This window comes from Heterodontus francisci, chromosome 36 (genome assembly GCF_036365525.1).
Source record: "Heterodontus francisci isolate sHetFra1 chromosome 36, sHetFra1.hap1, whole genome shotgun sequence".
In the NCBI taxonomy this organism is placed as follows: domain Eukaryota; kingdom Metazoa; phylum Chordata; class Chondrichthyes; order Heterodontiformes; family Heterodontidae; genus Heterodontus; species Heterodontus francisci.
The window spans coordinates 52658552-52676746 of record NC_090406.1 but is presented as its reverse complement, the minus strand read 5'-3'; the positions used below and the strand labels follow the sequence as shown (position 1 = coordinate 52676746).

The 18195-nt window shown below is 45.8% G+C and overlaps 1 protein-coding gene across 3 annotated transcripts in view; it reads left to right on the top strand.

Moving 5' to 3' along the window:
- ndc80 (NDC80 kinetochore complex component) overlaps positions 1-18195 on the top strand; it is a 148580-nt gene that overhangs the window by 89972 nt on the left and 40413 nt on the right. For all 3 annotated transcript variants that reach the window (XM_068016703.1, XM_068016704.1, XM_068016705.1), the window contains exons 7-9: positions 3172-3270; positions 13890-13983; positions 14485-14591. In XM_068016703.1, the coding sequence (XP_067872804.1) occupies positions 3172-3270; positions 13890-13983; positions 14485-14591 (300 nt within the window). The remainder of the gene's footprint in view (positions 1-3171; positions 3271-13889; positions 13984-14484; positions 14592-18195) is intronic.

Genomic DNA, 18195 nt, shown 5'->3' with positions numbered 1-18195 from the left:
AAATATCCCTATCTTCAATGATGGGGGAGCCCAGCACATCAGTGCGAAAGATAAGGCTGAAGCATTTGCAACAATCTTCAGCCAGAGGTGCCGAGTTGATGATCCATCTCGGCCTCCTCCTGAAGTCCCCAGCATCACAGATGCCAGACTGCAGCCAATTCGATTTACTCTGCGTGATATCAAGAAACGACTGAAGGCAATGGATACTGCAAAGGCTATGGGCCCTGACAATATTCCGGCAATAGTACTGAAGACCTGTGCTCCAGAACTTGCTGCGCCCCTAGCCAAGCTGTTCCAGTACAGCTACAACACTGGTATCTACCCTGCAATGTAGAAAATTGCCCAGGTATGTCCTGTACACAAAAAGCAGGACAAATCTAACCCGGCCAATTACCACCCCAAAAGCCTACTCTCAATCATCAGCAAAGTGATGGAAGGTGTCATCAACATTGCCATCAAGCGGCACTTGCTTAGTAATAACCTTCTCACTGACGCTCAGTTTGGGTTCCGCCAGGGCCACTCAATTCCTGACCTCATTACAGCCTTGTTTCTAGCATGGACAAAAGGGCTGAACTCGAGAGGTGAGGTGAGAGTGACTGCCCTTGACATCAAGGCAGCATTTGACCCAGTATGACATCAAGGAGCCCCAGCAAAACTGAGGTCAATGGGAATCGGGGAAAACCCTCCGCTGGCTGGTGTCATACCTAGCGCAAAGGAAGATAGTTGCGGTTGTTGGAGGTCAATCATCTGAGCTCTAGGACATCACTGCAGGAGTTCCTCAGGGTAGTGTCCTAGGCCCAACCATCTTCAGCTGTTTCATCAATGACCTTCCTTCAATCATAAGGTCAGAAGTGGGGACGTTCGCTGATGATTGCACAATGTTCAGCACCATTCGTGACTCCTCAAATACTGAAGCAGTCCGCAAATGCAGCGAGACTTGGACAATATCCAGGCTTGGGATGATAAGTGGCAAGTAATGTTCGTGCTACACAAGTGCCAGGCAATGAACATCTCCAACAAGAAAGAATCCAGCCATCTCCCCATGACATTCAACGGCATTACCATCGCTGAATCCCCCACCATCAACATCCTAGGGGCTACCATTGACCAGAAACTGAACTGGAGTAGCTATATAAATACCGTGGCTACAAGAGCAGGTCATAGGCTAGGAATCCTGCAGCGAATAACTCACCTCCTGACTCCCCAAAGCCTGTCCACCATCTCCAAGGCACAAGTCAGGAGTGTGATGGAATACTCTCCACTTTCCTGGAGGCAGCTCCAACAACACTCATGAAGCTCGACACCATCGAGGACAAAGCAGCCCGCTTAATTGGCACCCCATATACGAACACGCGCTCCCTGCACCACCGATGCACAGTGTGTACCATCTACAAGATGCACTGCAGCAACGCACCAAGGCTCCTTCGACAGCACCTTCCAAATCTGCGACCTGTACCAACTAGAAGGGCAAGGGCAGCAAATGCATGAGAACACCACCACCTGCAAGTTCCCCTCCAAGTCACACACCATCCTGACTTGGAACTATATCGCCGTTCCTTCACTGTCGCTGGGTCAAAATCCTGGAGCTCCCTTCCTAACAGCACTGTGGGTGTACCTACCCCACATGGACTGCAGCGGTTCAAGAGGTCCACTCACCACCACCTTCTCCAGGACGATTAGGGATGGGCAATAAATGCTGGCCTGGCCTGGCCAGCGACGCCCACATCCCATGAATGAATAATAAACAAACTCATTTTGAGATATGCCTGGTGCTGCTCCTGGCATGCCCTCATGCACTCTTCATTAAACCAGGATTGATCCCCTGGCTTGATGGCAATGGTAGAGTGGGAGATATACTGAGCCATGGGGTTACATTTTGTGTTTGAATACAATTCTGCTGCTGCAGATGGCCCACAGCGCATCATGGATGCCCAGTTTTGAGTTGCTAGATCTGTTCGAAATCTATCCCATTTAGCATGGTGGTAGTGCCACACAACAGGATGGAGGGTATCTGCAATGTGAAGATGGGACATTTTCTCCACAAGGACTGCGCGGTGGTCACGCCTACCAATGCTGTCATGGACAAATGCATCTGCAGCAGGCAGATTGGTGAGGACAATGTCAAGTATGTTTTTCCCTCTGGTTGGTTCCCTCACCATCTGCCGCAGACCCAGTCTAGCAGCTATGTCCTTTAGGACTCTGCCAACTCGGTCAGTAATGATGCTACCAAGCCACTCTTGGTGATAGCCATTGAAGTCCCCCACCCAGAGTATATTCTGCACCCTTGCCACCCTCAGTGCTTCTTCCAAGTGTTGTTCAACGTGGTGGAGTACTGATTCATCAGATGGGGGTGGGGGGGCGTGGGTGTGGTGGAGCGGGCAGTTGGTGGTAATCAGCAGGAAGTTTCCTTGCCCATGTTTGACCTGATGACATGAGACTTCATGGGGTCCAGAGTCAATGTTGAGGACTCCCAGGGCAACACTCTCCTAACTGTATACCACTGTGCTGCCAGGTGGGTGTGTCCTGCTGGTGGGACAGGACATACCCAGGGATGGTGATGGCAGTGTCTAGGAGATTGTAAGGTATGATTCCATGAGTATGACTATGTCAGGCTGCTGCTTGACTCGTCTGTGGGACAGCTCTCCAAACTTTGGAACAAGTCCCCAGATGTTAGTCAGAAGGTTTTTGCAGGGTCAACAGGGCTGGGTTTGCCATTGTCATTTCCAGTGCCTTGGTCGGTGCCGAGTGGTCTGTCCGATTTCATTCCTTATCGACTTTGTCATGGCTTGCTAGGCCATTTCAGAGGACATTTAAGAGTCAACCACATTTCTGTTGGTCTGGAGTCACATGTAGGCCAGACCAGGTAAGGACAGCAGATTTTCTTCCCTAAAGGAATTGATAAAGGACATTAGTGAACCAGATAGGTTTTTACAACAATCGACAATTGTTTCATGGCCATCATTAGACTAGCTTTTAATTCCAGATTTATTCATTGATTTCAAATTCCACCTTCTGCCGTGGTACGATTTGAACCCAAGTCCCTAGAGAAATACCCTGGGTCTCTGGGTTACTAGTCCAGCGACAATACCACTATGCCACTGCCTCCCCATAGGACTCTGCTACTTGCATACATGTGACTCGCATAATTGTTCCTACTCACTTTGTCCACAGCTGATGAATTCCGTTGATCCGGATAAAATCCTCTTTGGTGCCAATAAGGACTGGGATGAAGAAGAAAATATGACTGCCGATGGTGTTCATAATAATAGGGTACATAATTGCTAGTTATCCTTTAATTATAAATGAGATTTATTAGTTTTTGTTTTACCTATTGAAATGTTGAGCCAATACTTCAAATTTTTAGCAGCTTTTTTGAAAAGTTGACTTCTTAACTTTTTAAACGGAGTTATTGTGCTAGAACTTGCTGTTAAAATAACAGTGAATGGCAAATACTTGGTTAAATATGAATATCCACAAATTGCTGTCTGAATTGCGCTGCTCCATCGATAGCTTTGCAAAAATGGCATCTGATCCTTGGCCCCACTGTTTTTTTTTTACAAACTTTACTGTATTTGCACATTAAATTCGCCTCAAAGTTAAGTCTGCTGATTACAATTGTTAAGACCATTTTTAACAATGTGATCCATGCCAATAGCTCTGGCATCAAAAATTAGCTATTACAACTGCAGAGACTCATTCCTTCAGGTTTTGAGTGGTGGGGGTAGATTTTTAAAAATGACCTTTTTCAAGTCTTAATTTTCCTTTCTGCCTTTTTTCTGTGCAATTTTTCATTTGCAGCTTTATAGCTCTTTCTGTACGTGACAGACAAAGGCAAACTATTCCTCCTCATCCTTCTCACCCTGTCTGCAGCCTTTGATACAGTTGATCACAACATTCTCTTCCAACACCTCACTATCGCCCAGCTGGGTGAGACTGTACCCGCCAGTTTCCATTCTTATCTATCTAATCGTAGCCATCAATGGCTTCTGTTCCCACTCACACGCCATTACCTCTGATGTCCCCCCCATGGATCTATCCTTGGGCCCCTCCTATTTCTGATCAACATGCTGGCCCTTAGCGACATAATGCAAAAAACACAGCATTAGTTTTTACATGTATGTTGACTACACCCAGCTCTACCTCACCACTACCCCTCTCGACAGCTCGTCTGTCTTTAATTGTCAGACTACTGATCTAACATCCAGTAGCAGGAATTTCCTCCAATTAAATATTAGGAAGACTGAAGCCATTATTTTTGGTCCCTGTCCAAACTCCATCCCCTAGCTACTGACCCCATCCCTCTCCCTGGTAACTATCTGCGGCTGGGCCAAACTGTTTGCAACTTTGATGTTAAATTTGACCCCGAGATGAGCTTTCACCCAAATATCTGCGCCATCACCAAGACCACCTATTTGCACCTCGGTAACAATGCCCCTACCTCAGCTCATCCACTGCTGAAACCCTCATCCATGCCTTGGTTAACTCCGGACTTGACTATTCTACTGCACTCCTGGCCAGCCTCCCACATTCTACCTGCCGTAAACCTGAGGTCATCATAGCTCTGCTACCCCACGTCCTGACTCGTCACCCCAGTGCTTGCTGATCTACATTGGCTCCCAGTTAACAACACCTTGATTTTAAAATTCTCATTCTAGTTTTCAAATCCCTGCATGGCCTTACCCCTCCCTATCTCTGTAATCTCTTGCAGTTCCACAACCCTCCAAAATATCTGCGCTCTAATTCTGCTCATTTTGTGCATCCCTGATTTTAATCACTTCACCATTTGTGGCTGTGCCTTCAGCTGTCTGGGTCCTAAACTCTGGAATTTCCTCCATAATCCTCTCTGCTTCTCTAACCCTCTCCTCCTTTTAGTTATGAGCAAAGATTGTATAGACTAAGGTTGTGTTCTTTTGGAGCAGAAGAAGCTGAGGAGAGATTTAACTGAAGTGCATAAAACTGAGAGGTGTAGACAGAATGGATAGGAGGGCCCTATTCCCCTAGGTTGAGGGGTGTATAATCGGGGGCATAGATTTAGGGTAAGAGTTAGGTGGTTTACAGGAGATTTGAGGGGAAATGTTTTCACCCAGAAGGTGGTAGAGGCAGAAACCCTCAGAACATTTAAAAAGTACTTGTATATGCACTTGAAACGCCGTAACCTACAAAGCTATGCACCAAGAGCTGGAAAGTGGGATTAGGCTGGATGGCTGCTTGTCGGCCTGCGCAGACATGATGGGCCAAATGGCCTCCTTCGTGCTGTAAATTTCTATGATCTAAGATACTCCTTAAAACCTACCTCTTTGACGCACCTTGGATCTCCGGCCCTAATTTTGCCTTGTGCAGCTGTCATATTTTATTTTGTAATGCCTCAATACAGCGCCTTGGGACCTTTTTATTAGGTTAAAGACGCTATGTAAATCCTTTTTATTAGTCATTCATGGGATGAGTGTGTTGCTGGCAAGGCCAGCATTTGTTGCCCTTGAAGATAGTGCTGGGCTACCTTTTTAAACTGTTGCACTATCAACATCCTGGGGTTACTATTGACCAGAAACTGAACGGGAGTAGCCATATAAATACCGTGGCTACAAGAGCAGGACAGAGGCTAGGAATCCTGTGGTGAGTAACTCAACTGATTCCCCAAAGTCTGTCCATCATCTACAAGGCACAAGTGAGGACTGTGATGGAATACTCTACACTTGCCTGGATGGTGCAGCTCTAACAACACTCAAGAAGCTCGACACCATTCAGGACAAAGCAGCCCACTTTATTGGCACCCCATCCACAAACATTCACTCTCTCCACCAACGATGCACAGTGGCAGCAGTGTGTGCCATCTGCAAGATGCACTGCAACAACGCACCAAGGCTCCTTCGACAGCACCTTCCAAACCCGCGACCTCTACCACCTAGAACGACAAGGGCAGCAGATGCATGGGAATACCACCACCTGCACGTTCCCCTCCAAGCCACACACCATCCTGACTTGGAACTATATCGCCGTTCCTTCACTGTCACTGGGTCAAAATCCTGGAACTCCCTTCCTAACAGCACTGTAGGTGTACCTACCCCACATGAACTGCAGCGGTTCAAGAGGGCAGCTCACTACCACCTTCTCGAGGGCGATTAGGGATGGGCAATAAATGTTGGCGTAGCCAGCAATGTCCACATCCCAGGAATGAACAAAACGAAAGTCCATATTGTGTAGGTACACCCACAGTGCTATGAGGGAGTTAGTTCCAGGAGTTTGACCTGGTGACAGTGAACTAACAGCAATAAAGCTTCAAGTCAGGTTGTTGTGTGACTTGGGGAATTTTCAGATGTTGGTGTTCCCATATGCCTGCTGCCCTTGTTTTTCCAGGTGGTAGAGGTCATGGATTTCGGTGCTGTTGAAGGAGGCTTGGCGAGTAGCGGTAGTGCATCTTGTCGATGGTGTTCACTGCTGCCACTGCACTGGTGATGGAGGGAGTGGTGGTTAGGGTGCCAAGCAAGTGGGCTCCTGGATGATGTCCAGTTTCTTAAGTGTTGGAACTGTACTCATCAAGCAAGTGGAGACTATTCCTTCACACTTATGACTTGTGTTTTATAGATGGTGGATAGGTTTTGGGAATCAGGAGGTGAATTATTTGCTGCAGAATTTCCAGTGACCTGCCTTTGTATCCACAGTCTTGTTCAGTTAAAATTCTGGTCAATAATGACCATCAGGATGTTGATGGTGGAGAATTCAATGATGGTAATGCTGTTGAACATCAAGGAGAGCTAGTTAGCCCCTCACGCTCTCTCGCTCTTGTTGGAGTTGGTCATTGTCCAGCACTGGTGTGGCGAACGTTACTTGCTACTTATCTGCCCAAGCCTGAATGTTGTCCAGGTTTTGCATGTGCGCACGAACTACTTCAGTATCTGAGAAGTTGCAAATGTTATTGAACATTTTGTAATCAGCGCATTTCCCCACTTCTGACTTGATGTTGGAGGGAAGGTCATTGAGGACAGTTGGGCTTCAGACACTACCCCAAGGAACTCCTGGGGCTGAGACGATTGGCCTCCAACCATCACAGGCATCGTCCTTTTGTGTTAGGCATATCCATCCGGTGGAGAGTTTTCCCCCTGATTCCCATTGACTTCAATTTGGCTAGGGCTCCTTGATGCCACACTGCCTTGATGTCAAGGGCTGTTACTCTCACCTCACCTGACCAACTTGTTTTATCTAATTTGACATTGAATTTGCCCTCTTTCTCAGTCCTTCCTGGATTTATTTCTCAGTCCTTAATCTAATTGGTTGAAGACATTTCCTATTCATGTCCCTGTTGCCCTCACGGCTGTTATCAGCTTGCATTTTATGCAACTTAGGGGGTGAAAATGTTTTGAGCTGAAGAATGCAGGGGCCAGTCTAATTAATAACAGATGCTGTTGAATGCCCTACAGCAAATTCTGACCCTGATTTTTTCCCTTGAGCATTTTACCTGTTGTGTAACTGTTTTGATTCTGGGGTGGGGGTGGTGGTTGCTGTATGGTGACCCAGTAAAATTAATTTCCTCAGAATATTGTCCTTACTCCTTAGAAAAAGAGAAATTGATGTGGCCTGTACCCTTAAGTCATCCCAAAATCCTTCCGATCTGATGAATTACTTTTGAAATGCATCCACTGTAATGTGGGCAAATGCAACAGCCACAAATCCTTCAAAACAGTATAAATGAGATGAGCAAATATAAACAAAAAGTGCTGGAAATACTCAGCAGGTCTGACAGCATCAGTGGAGAGAGAAGCAAAGTTAACATTTCAGGTCTGTGACCTTTCATCAGAACTGGCAAAGCTTAGAAAAGAATTAGGTTTTAAGCAAGTGAAGGGGAGGGGGGTGGCGCAGAGACCAAAGGGGAAAGGGTTTGATAGGGCAGGAGAGATTAAATAACAAAACTGTCTGGGAACAAAGGCAAAGTGTGTCTTAATGCTTGTGATGAAAGACAAAGCATTAGTCCAGATAGAGTGTTAATAGCAGAATAATGAGCAGCTCTGACTACATGTAAAGCAGAACATGGTTAAAAAATAAAATTTTAAAAAAGGCCAGTTATTCTCTGAAGTTATTGAACTCAATGTTCAGTCCGCAAGGCTGTAGCGTGCCTAATCAGGTACTGCTTCTCGAGCTTGCGTTAATGTTCACTGGAACACTCGAGCAGGCCAAAGACAGAAATGTTGGCATGAGAGCCAGGAGGAGTGTTGAAATGGCAAGCAACCGGAAGCTCGGAGTCATGCTTTCGGACTGAACGGAGGTGTTCTGCAAAGCGGTCACCCAATCTGTTTTTGGTCTCCCCAGTGTAGAGGCGACCACATTGAGAGCAGTGAATACAGTATGCTAAATTGAAAGAAGTAGAAGTAAATCGCTGCTTCATCTGAATGGAGTGTTTGGGGCCTTGGATAGTGAGGAGAGAGGAGGTAAAAGGGCAGGTATTACACCTGTGATTGCATGGGAAGGTGCCGTGGGCAGGGGACGAGGTGTTGGGGGTAATGGAGGAGTGGACCAGGGTGTCACGGAGGGAATGATTCCTTCGGAATGCTGATGGGGAGGGGAAGACGCGTTTGGTGGTGGCATCATGCTGGAGGTGGCAGAAATGGCAGAGGATGATACTCTGGATGTGGAGGCTGGTGGGGGTGGAAAGTGAGGACGGGGGGAACCCTGTTGTGGTTTCGGGAGGGAGAGGAAAGGGTGAGGGCAGAAGTGCGGGAAATGGGCCGGACACGGTTGAAGGCCCTGTCAACCACATTGGTGGAGAATCCTTGGTTGAGGAAAAAGGAAGACACATCAGAAGTGTTGTTGTGGAAGATTGCATCGTCAGAGCAGATGTGTCGGAGACAGAGAAACTAGGAGAATGGAATGGAGTCCTTACAGGCAGCAGGGTGTGAAGAAGTGTAGTCGAGGCAGCTGTGGGAGTCAAAGGGCTTATAATGAATATTAGTAGACAGTCTATCCCCAGAGATGGAGACAGAGAAGTCGACGAAGGGAAGGGAAGTGTCTGAGATGGACCATGTGAGAGTGAGAGAAGAGTGGAAATTGGAAGCAAAGTTGATAAAGCTTTACAGTTCGGGGCGGGAGCAGGAAACAGCACCGAAACAGTCATCAATGTACCGGAAAAAGAGTTTGGTGGGGGGGGGGGGGGGGGGTGTGGTGAGGGGGGGGGTGGCCTGAGGAGGACTGGAACAGCAATGTTCGACATATCCCCCAAAAAGACAGGCATAGCTAGGGCCCATGCGGGTATCCAGAGCAACATCTTTTAGTTGAAGGAAGTGAGTGGAATTGAAGGAGAAGTTGTTCAATGTGAGAACAAGTTCAGCCAGGCAGAGGAGGGTGGTGGTGGATGGGGACTGGTTGGGCCTCTGTTCAAGGAAGAAGCGGAGAGCCCTCAAACCGTCCTGGTGGGGGGTGGAGGTGTAGAGGGATTGGATGTCCATAGTGAAGAGGAGGTGGTTAGGGCCAGGAAACTGGAAATTGTCAAAATGGCATAGGGCGTGAGAAGGGTCACTGATGTGGGTGGAAAGAGACTGGACCAGCGGAGAAATGATAGAGTCAAGATAGGAAGAAATAAGTGCAGTGAGGCAGGAACAGGCTGAAACGATGGGACCGCCAGGGCAGTCCTATTTGTGGATTTTAAGAAGGAGGTTGAAGTGGGCTGTCCGGGGCTGCGGGACTATGAGGTTGTAAGCTGTAGAGGGAGGATCTCCGGAGGACATGAGGTCAGTGACAGTCCTGTGAACAGTAGCTTGATGTTCAGTGCTGGGGTCATGGTCTGGGGCAGGTAGGAAGAAGGGTCTGAGAGCTGGCGCTCAGCCTCTGCAAGGTAGTGGTCGGTATACCAGACAACAACAACACCACCCATGTCTGTAGGTTTGATCACAATGTCAGGGTTAGACCTGAGAGAATGGAGTGCAGCAAGTTCAGAGGGAAGACAGGTTTGAGTGAGTGAGGGGAGCAGAGAAATTGAGACTGGCCTTTTTTTAAAAAAAAAAATATTTTTTAACCATGTGCCTGCTTTTCATGTAGTCAGAGCTGCTCATTATTCTGCTATTAACACACTATCTGGACTAATGCTTTGTCTTTCACCACAAGCATTAAGACACCCTTTGCCTTTGTCCCAGGAAAGCTTTGTTATTTAATCTCTCCTGCCCTATCAAACACCTTCCCTTTTGTTCTCTCCCCCCACCCCCTCCCCTTCACTTGCTTAAAACCTAATTCTTTTCTAACCTTTGGAAGGTCACAGACCTGAAACGCTGGCTTTGTTTCTCTCTCCACAGATGCTGCCAGACCTGCTGAATATTTTCAGCACTTTTTGTTTTTATTTCAAATTTCCAGCATCTGCAGTATTTTGCTTTTATTAAATGAGATGAGCAGTTTGGTTTAGGCAAGAAAGTTGATCAGTACACCTACCGACCTCCTTGATTGTCAAATGATACTTTGGGATTATTTTATATCCACCTCAATAGGCAAATCGGGCCTGAAATTAACCACCTATCTGAAAGGGCACCTCTGGCAATACCTCAGTATTGCACTGAAGTATCAACTAGATTGTGCTTAAAGCTGAAAGTGGGATGTGCACCCATGATCTTCTGACTGAAGAGAAAATGCTGTATAACTGTTTAAAGGGGAAAATATATTTTTCCTTTATGTGTGTCTCCTAACAGTCTCGATCAGTGGAACTTGCATAAAGAGAATCCATTATTAAGGAGGTCATAGCAGGACATTTAGAAAATCATAATGCAATCAGGCAGAGTCAACATGGTTTTGTGAAAGGGAAATTGTGTTTGATTAATTTGAGTTCTTTAAGGAAGCAACGTGGATAAAGGGGAACCTGTAGATGTGGTGCACTTGAATTTCCAAAAGGCATTTGATAAGGGGGCGCAGTGGTTAGCACCGCAGCCTCACCGCTCCAGGGACCTGGGTTCAATTCTGGGTACTGCCTGTGCGGAGTTTGCAAGTTCTCCCTGTGACCGCGTGGGTTTTCGCCGGGTGCTCCGGTTTCCTCCCACCGCCAAAGACTTGCATGTGATAGGTAAATTGGCCATTGTAAATTGTCCCTAGTGTAGGAAATATGGGATTACTGTAGGGTTAGTATAAGTGGGTGGTTCTTGGTTGGCACAGACTCGGTGGGTGGAAGGGCCTGTTTCAGTGCTGTATCTCTAAATAAAAATATATCCGAGGTTATTAAAGAAAATAAGAGTTCATGGTGTAGGGAGTAAAATATTAGCATGGGTAGAGGATTGGATAGTTAACAGGAAGCAGAGAGTAGGCATAAATGGGTCATTTTCAGGTTGTCCGGATGTGACTAGTGGAGTGCCACAGGGATCGGTGCTGGGACCTCAACTATTTACAAGCTACATCAATGACTTGAATGAAGGGACCAAATGTATGGCAGCTAAATTTGCAGATGACACAGATAGGTAGGAAGGTAAGATGTCAAGAGCACATAAGGAGGCTACAAAGGGATATAGATAGGTTAAGTGAGTGGGCAAAAATGGAGATGTAGAATATTATTTAAATAGAGAGAGACTGCAGAACTCTGCGGTACAGAGGGATCTGGGTGTCTGGTACATGATCACAAAAAGTTCATATGCAGGTACAGCAAGTAATTAGGAGACAGATGGAATGTTTATTGCAAGAGGAATAAAAGGGAAATTTTGCTACTGTTGTGCAAGGCCTTGGTGAGACCACCTCTGGAGCACTGTACAGTTTTGGTCTCTTCACTTAAAGGCTAAATTTGCATTAGAGGCAGTTCAAAGAAGGTTCACTAGACTGATTCCTGGGATGAAGGGGTTATGTTTTGAGGAAAGGTTGGGCTCATTGGTCCTATACCCATTGAAGTTTAGAAGAATAAGAGGTGATCTTATTGAAACATGTAAGATGGCAGAGGGACTTGACAGGTGCATGCTGGAAGGATAAAAAGAGAACTAGGGGACACAGTTTCAAAATAAGTACTCGCCGATTGAAGAGGAGAAATTTTTTTCTGAGGGTAGTTAGTCTGTGGAATTTGCTTCCTTGGAGAGCAGTGGAGGCTGGGTCATGAATATATTCCAGGCTGAGTTATAGATGCTTGATAGACAAGGGAGTCAAGTGTTATGGAGAAGGGAGGACCTGGTTGGACCTCCGTTCAAGGAAAACGTGGGCAACCCTCAGACTGTCCTGATGGAGGTGTCGAGAGTTTGGATGTCCGTGATGAAGAGGCGGTTAGGGCCTGGAAATTGGAAACTGTTAAAATGACAGGCAATGGAGAGTCACGGATGTAGCTGGGGAGAGACTGCAGAAGTGGAGACAAAATAGTCAAGATAGGAAGAAATCAGTTCAGTGGGGCAGGAACAGCCTGAAGCAATAGATCTGCCAGGGCGGTCCTGTTTGTGGATCTATGGAAGGAGGTAGAAGTAGGCTGTTTGGGGTTGGGGGACTGTGAAGTTGGAGGTCATGGAAAGAAGATCTCCAGAGGAGCTGAAGTCAGTGATGGGCCTGGAAGTGGTGGGGTTATGATCTTGGGGGTGAGGGGGGTGATGGTAGGAGGAAGTGTTGAAGAGTTGGTATTCAGCCTCTGTTAGATAGAGGGTAGTTCAGCAGACAACAACAACAGCCTTGTAAGCAGAAAATAAAAGCAAAATACTGCAGATGCTGGAACTCTGAAATAAAAGCAAAACATGCTGGAAATACTCAGGAGGTCAGGCATCATCTGTGGAGAGAGAAGCAGAGTTAACGTTTCAGCAGATCCTTGTAAGCAGATTTGATGTTGGGGTTGGACTTGACAGAACGGAGTGCAGCAATTTTAAAGGGCGACAGGCTAGAGTGAGTGAGGGGAGCAGAGAAATTGAGACAGCCAATGTCCCACTGGCAGTTCTCAATAAAAAGATTGAGCGGGTCAGAGGGAGGGATCCAGGTAAACGGGTCAGTTGTGTGGGTGGAGGACTCCTGGTTAAAGAAGTGGGTGGGGAGGTGAAGACAATGTTGTGACAATCTCTAAATTCATTGAGGCAGTGGGATTGCGAGTAAGGGGATCAAGCTGAGTCCTTTGCGAAGGACAGATTGTTCAAGGTCAAAGAGGGGAAGGTCAGAGGGTATTGTGAATACATGGCAAGAGGTAAAGTTAGAAGATGGGATAGGGTCAGAGGGAAGTGAAGGGAAGAAAGATCTTGAGGGGTGATGGTACCCATGAGTTATTGGAGCTTGCGATCCTTAACACCTGAAAAGAAGAGACAAAAGTTTTTGTTATGGCATCCGATGAGACGAAGGATGAAATGAAACTGCAGAGCAGGACAGCTTTGAGATAGAACAAGTTGGTGCTACTGAAGAGAGAGTCGAGAGTGTGCATGTGGCAAAAATACCTCATTGGCTTGGGACATCCCAAGATTGTAAAAAGTGCACTTTGTTCTTTCAAATTTGGCCAAGGAGAAGCTGGCATTGCTGCCCAAGATCTGTTTGGAAGCAGCCTAAGCACTCATGACAGATGGCAGTATGTTTTCTGCAGCTGTCCCTGGAGTTATTTTTTGAGCAGTGGCACAGTGCTGCTGCCGTGAGTGCTCACTAAAATACCAGAAAAATCTCAGTAAGATCCAACAAAAAAAAATGTGAAACTTCTGTTAATTTTTAAAATCTGTATGTGGTACAATGTCATTTTGTTTTATAATGCTCCTGTGAAGTGCCATGGAACATTTTATTACATTCTGATTGGTATGCTTCCATTTTCAAGAGGTGATGGGAATGCAGTCTATTATGTTAAAGGTGCTATAGAAATATAAGTTAAAATACTTTGTTATGGGGAGTGGTTGATGAAGAATTGTTGATGTTTTGTTATTCTTTTACTTAGACTACTTTGGAAAGATTATTTTCCAAAGGAGCTGCGCTGTATTTGTAACACTTGTTTGCTCTTTTCATAGCTGTTTCTTAGCTATACGAGTAAGTGTTATTCACGTTACCTTTCTGGCATTGACGACTGTGAAGACTTGAACTTGGAGAACTTGACTTTGCTGAGTGAGTGTAACTTGGTGATTTGGAAACAGAATTTCTCCCACAGCCCCTAGAGCACACTGACTGGAACAATGGAATTTGCAGTCTTTTTTAGTTTGACAGTGAGGGCTGCAGACTGACTGTAGAGTCAGCTCCAATCCTGTACTCAGTCAATGTTAATGCATTTCCAGTGGCCATCAGGACCCTGACCTTTGCTTTCGGCCTCTGATGAGCCGCCCACCAGCAGTCTATTCTGGGACCTTCCAGATTTGTGTGGCTCAGCTAGTTATTGAATCGACTCATTGAAAATTTCCTAAGAATGTAATTCTTCTATTGAGTCCAGAAATAGTATGCTGAAATATGGTCTGGCTTGTATTCTTGACCATTTACTTATTGAAAATTGAAGAAAATCAAAACTTTCTTGTAATAGTACCTTTGAAATAGGACTTTAAGCAGTAATGATTGAGGGTCCCTTGGCTGTATTTGACAGTATTTACTGAAAAATGTCAATGTTGTGTATTGTAGAGCACCATTTTGGGGTGGATGAAGCTCAGTTTGAAGATGTCGCTGCAGAAAATAGGAGACTGGCAGAGGAGCTGGAAAAGCTGGAGAAAGAGAAACAGAATGAACCGGTTAGTCATGTTTAGGGTATTTGTTTTCTCATTTGTTGTATATTTCCATGGTTAAATACAAAATTTACACTTGAAGTCTATGTCTGTTTCTTGCTCTCCTAATCTGTTATGAAACTCCACCATGATATTTGTATCAATGTATAGCAAATCATGCATTTGTTTCAATATAGAGGAGTATGAAACTGGAGCAGCTGGTTTGCCCTTCCATTTTTCTGCATTTTAATAATCTTCAATTCAAAGTTTTATGAAACAGAATCTTTCACTTTTATTTAAAGCTGAACATAAAGGAAGATTATGGTGGAAGGTACGTGACAGATACTGGATGTAGCAGTCCTAGATAGTGTAATGATTTGTAGTTTGGTAGTGTTGGATAATTCCTGGGGTCTGGAATCACTGGGTAAGCTCGGTGGGGTCTGAGGGAGGACAAGGGTTTTGGAATTGGGAGCAGATCCTGGGGAGTGGGAGAAGGGGTTGTGGGATCCGAGTGTTGTGCTGAGATGTGACTTTGGTAGGATTAGGGCTCTGAGTTGTGGCAGTGCTGAGAAGGCACTACTATAGCATCTTTAATAATAGCTTCTTTAATAATAGCTTCTAACACTTTCCCTATGTCAGATGTTAAGCTAACTGGCCTGTAATTTCCTGCTTTCTGTCTCTCTCCCTTTTTAAATAAAGGAGTTACATTCACTATTTTCCAATCTAATGGAACCTTCTCTGAATCTAGGGAATTTTGGAAAATCAAAACCAAAGCATTAGCTATCTCGCTGGCTGCCACTTTTAAGACCCTAGGGACTTAGCCTGCAGCTACACCAATTTGCTCAGTACCACTTCCCTGGTGGTCGTAGTTTTCATTAATTAACAGAGCTTCCCCTCCACTTTTTCCTAGTTTCTTGTCCTTCCTAAATGTCATGTACCTTTCAATATTCAGGTCGCAATCTATGCCATCCTGCAGCCATGTTTCTGTAATGGCTATCAGATTGGGGCGGCACAGTGGTTAGCACCGCAGCCTCACAGCTCCAGCGACCCAGGTTCAGTTCTGGGTACTGCCTGTGAGGAGTTTGCAAGTTCTCCCTGTGACTGCTTGGGTTTCCGCCGGGTGCTTCGGTTTCCTCCCACAGCCAAAGACTTGCAGGTTGATAAGTAAATTGGTCATTGTAAATTGTCCCTAGTGTAGGTAGGTGGTAGGAGAATGGTGGGAATATGGTAGGGAATATGGGATTAACGTAGGATTAGTATTAATGGGTGGTTGTTGGTCGGCACAGACTCGGGCCGAAGGACCTGTTTCAGTGCTGTATCTCCAAATAAAAAAAACAAAGATCGTACATATTTATTTCTATTTGCACTATCAGTTCATCTGTTTTGTTTCGAATGCAATATGCATTCAGATACAGAGCCTTTAGTTTTGTCCTTTTATTATTTTTGTAACCTCTGGCCTTGTCGGCTGATTTACTCCGAGATTTGTAATCACTGTCCCTTCCTGTCACGGTCTGTTTATCTTTTCCCATATTATTACCTTTCTCTCTCTTGCCTTGTCTCTATTCTTCGTTTTACCACATCTTCCCAAATTTGATCCCTTGCCCCCACTAGTTTAAAACCCTCTCTACTTCCCCAGTTATGCGATTCGCCAGAACACTGGTCCCAGCATGGTTCAGGTGTAGACTGTCCCAATGGTACAGCCCCCACTTATCCCAGTACTGGTGCCAGTGCCCCACGAACCGGAACCCACTTCTACCACACCAGTCTTTGAGCCACGCATTCATTTCTCTAATCTTATTTGCCCTATTCCAATTTGCATGTGGCTCAGGTAATTAACCAGAGATTTAAGGTACTGCTTCTTAATTTGGTGCCCAACTCCTCATACTGACTATGCAGATCCTCTTTCCTTGTCCTGCCTATGTCATTGGTACCCACATGGACCACGACGACTGGATCCTCCCCCTTTCACTGTAAGTTCCTCTCCAGCCCTGAGTAGATGTCCTGAACCCTGGCACCGGGCAGGCAACCCAGCTTTCTGGACTCTCGTTCTTTGCTGCAGAGAGCAGTGTAAATCGCCCTAATTGCACTGTTCCCTATTACCACTACTTTCCTTTTTGCTCCCCCCACTTGAACAGCTTCCGGTACCTTGGAGCCATGGTCAGTCTGCTCATCCATACTGCAGCCCTTGCTCTTGCCCATACAAGCTGCAAGAACCGTGAACTTGTTGCTCAATTGCAAGGGCTGAGGCTGCTCCACTCCCACCTTCTTGATTCCCTTTACCTGCCTGACTCTCAGTCACACCCTCCTGCCCCTGACCACTGATCAAAATAGATAACCCTATCCTAAGGGGGTGTAACTGCCTTCTGGAACAAAGTGTCCAGGGAACTTTCCCCCTCCCTGATGCATCACAATTTCTGCTACTCAGCCTCCAGCTCAATGACTCTGGGCCGAAGCTCCACAAGCCGCAGACACTTACTACAGACATGGTGTCATGGATTGCCTTGGCATCCAGGAGCTCCCATGTACTGCAGTCATGACACATCACCTGTCCTGCCATCTTTATTAATTTAATTAAATTTATTTTCTCAATTAATTTTTAGTTCCCCTCCTTACCAAACACCCTTTGTCACATTCTGTGTGCCCTCCTGCAGCACTCAGTGCAGACAAGCAGTGTTGAACGTCCCCTGAATTTATACTTGCTGAAAACAATAGGTCAGCTCTGCTAGAGCTCAGAAACCAGTTTAAGCTGGCTACCTTATTAACCAGCTGCAGCTACTCTGAGAGCTTGTATACCCATGTTTAAAACTAAGAAATCTAACTTGTCTCTTAACTTAAACAGTAATTTCAGTTAATTGCTAAATGTAAGCAAAACAAAAACTAGACTTTAGAGAGATTAACCCTTAAAATTCACTCACTTACTCATCCTCAGGTACTGAACTCCTCTGCTTCAAATCTGACATCAACGCTATCAACCTGCAAGCAAACTACTGCTCCTTCTGCACCTCTGTCTCCTCTCAAGTCCTTGAACATGCTGTCACTTCTCAAATCTCTGTCCATCTTTCCTGGAACTCCATGCTTGAATCCCTCTATTTAGTTTTCCGCCCCGCCACCGTACTAAGATGCCTCTGAGTAAAGTCACAAATAACATCCTATGTGACTGTGACAAAGGTAAACTGTTCCTCATCATCCTCCACCTATCTGCAGCCTTTGACATGATTCACCACATCATCTTCCTCCACTGCCTCTCCACCATAGTCCAGCTCGGTAGGACAGCACACCCCTGGATCCATTCTTATCTATCCAGTCCTATCCAGAGAGTCACTTTTTTTATATATTCGTTCAAGGGATGTGGGCGTTGCTGGCTGGCCAGCATTGATTGCCCATCCCTAATCGCCCTTGAGAAGGTGGTGCTGAGCTGCCTTCTTGAACTGCTGCAGTCCATGCGGGGTAGGTACACCCATAGTGCTGTAAGGAAGGGAGTTCCAGGATTTTGACCCAGCCACAGTGAAGGAACAGCAATATAGTTCCAAGTCAGAATGGTGTGTGGCTTAGAGGGGAACTTGCAGGTGGTGGTGTTCCCATGCATCTTGATGCTCTAGTCCTTCTAGGTGGTAGCGGTCGCGGGTTTGGA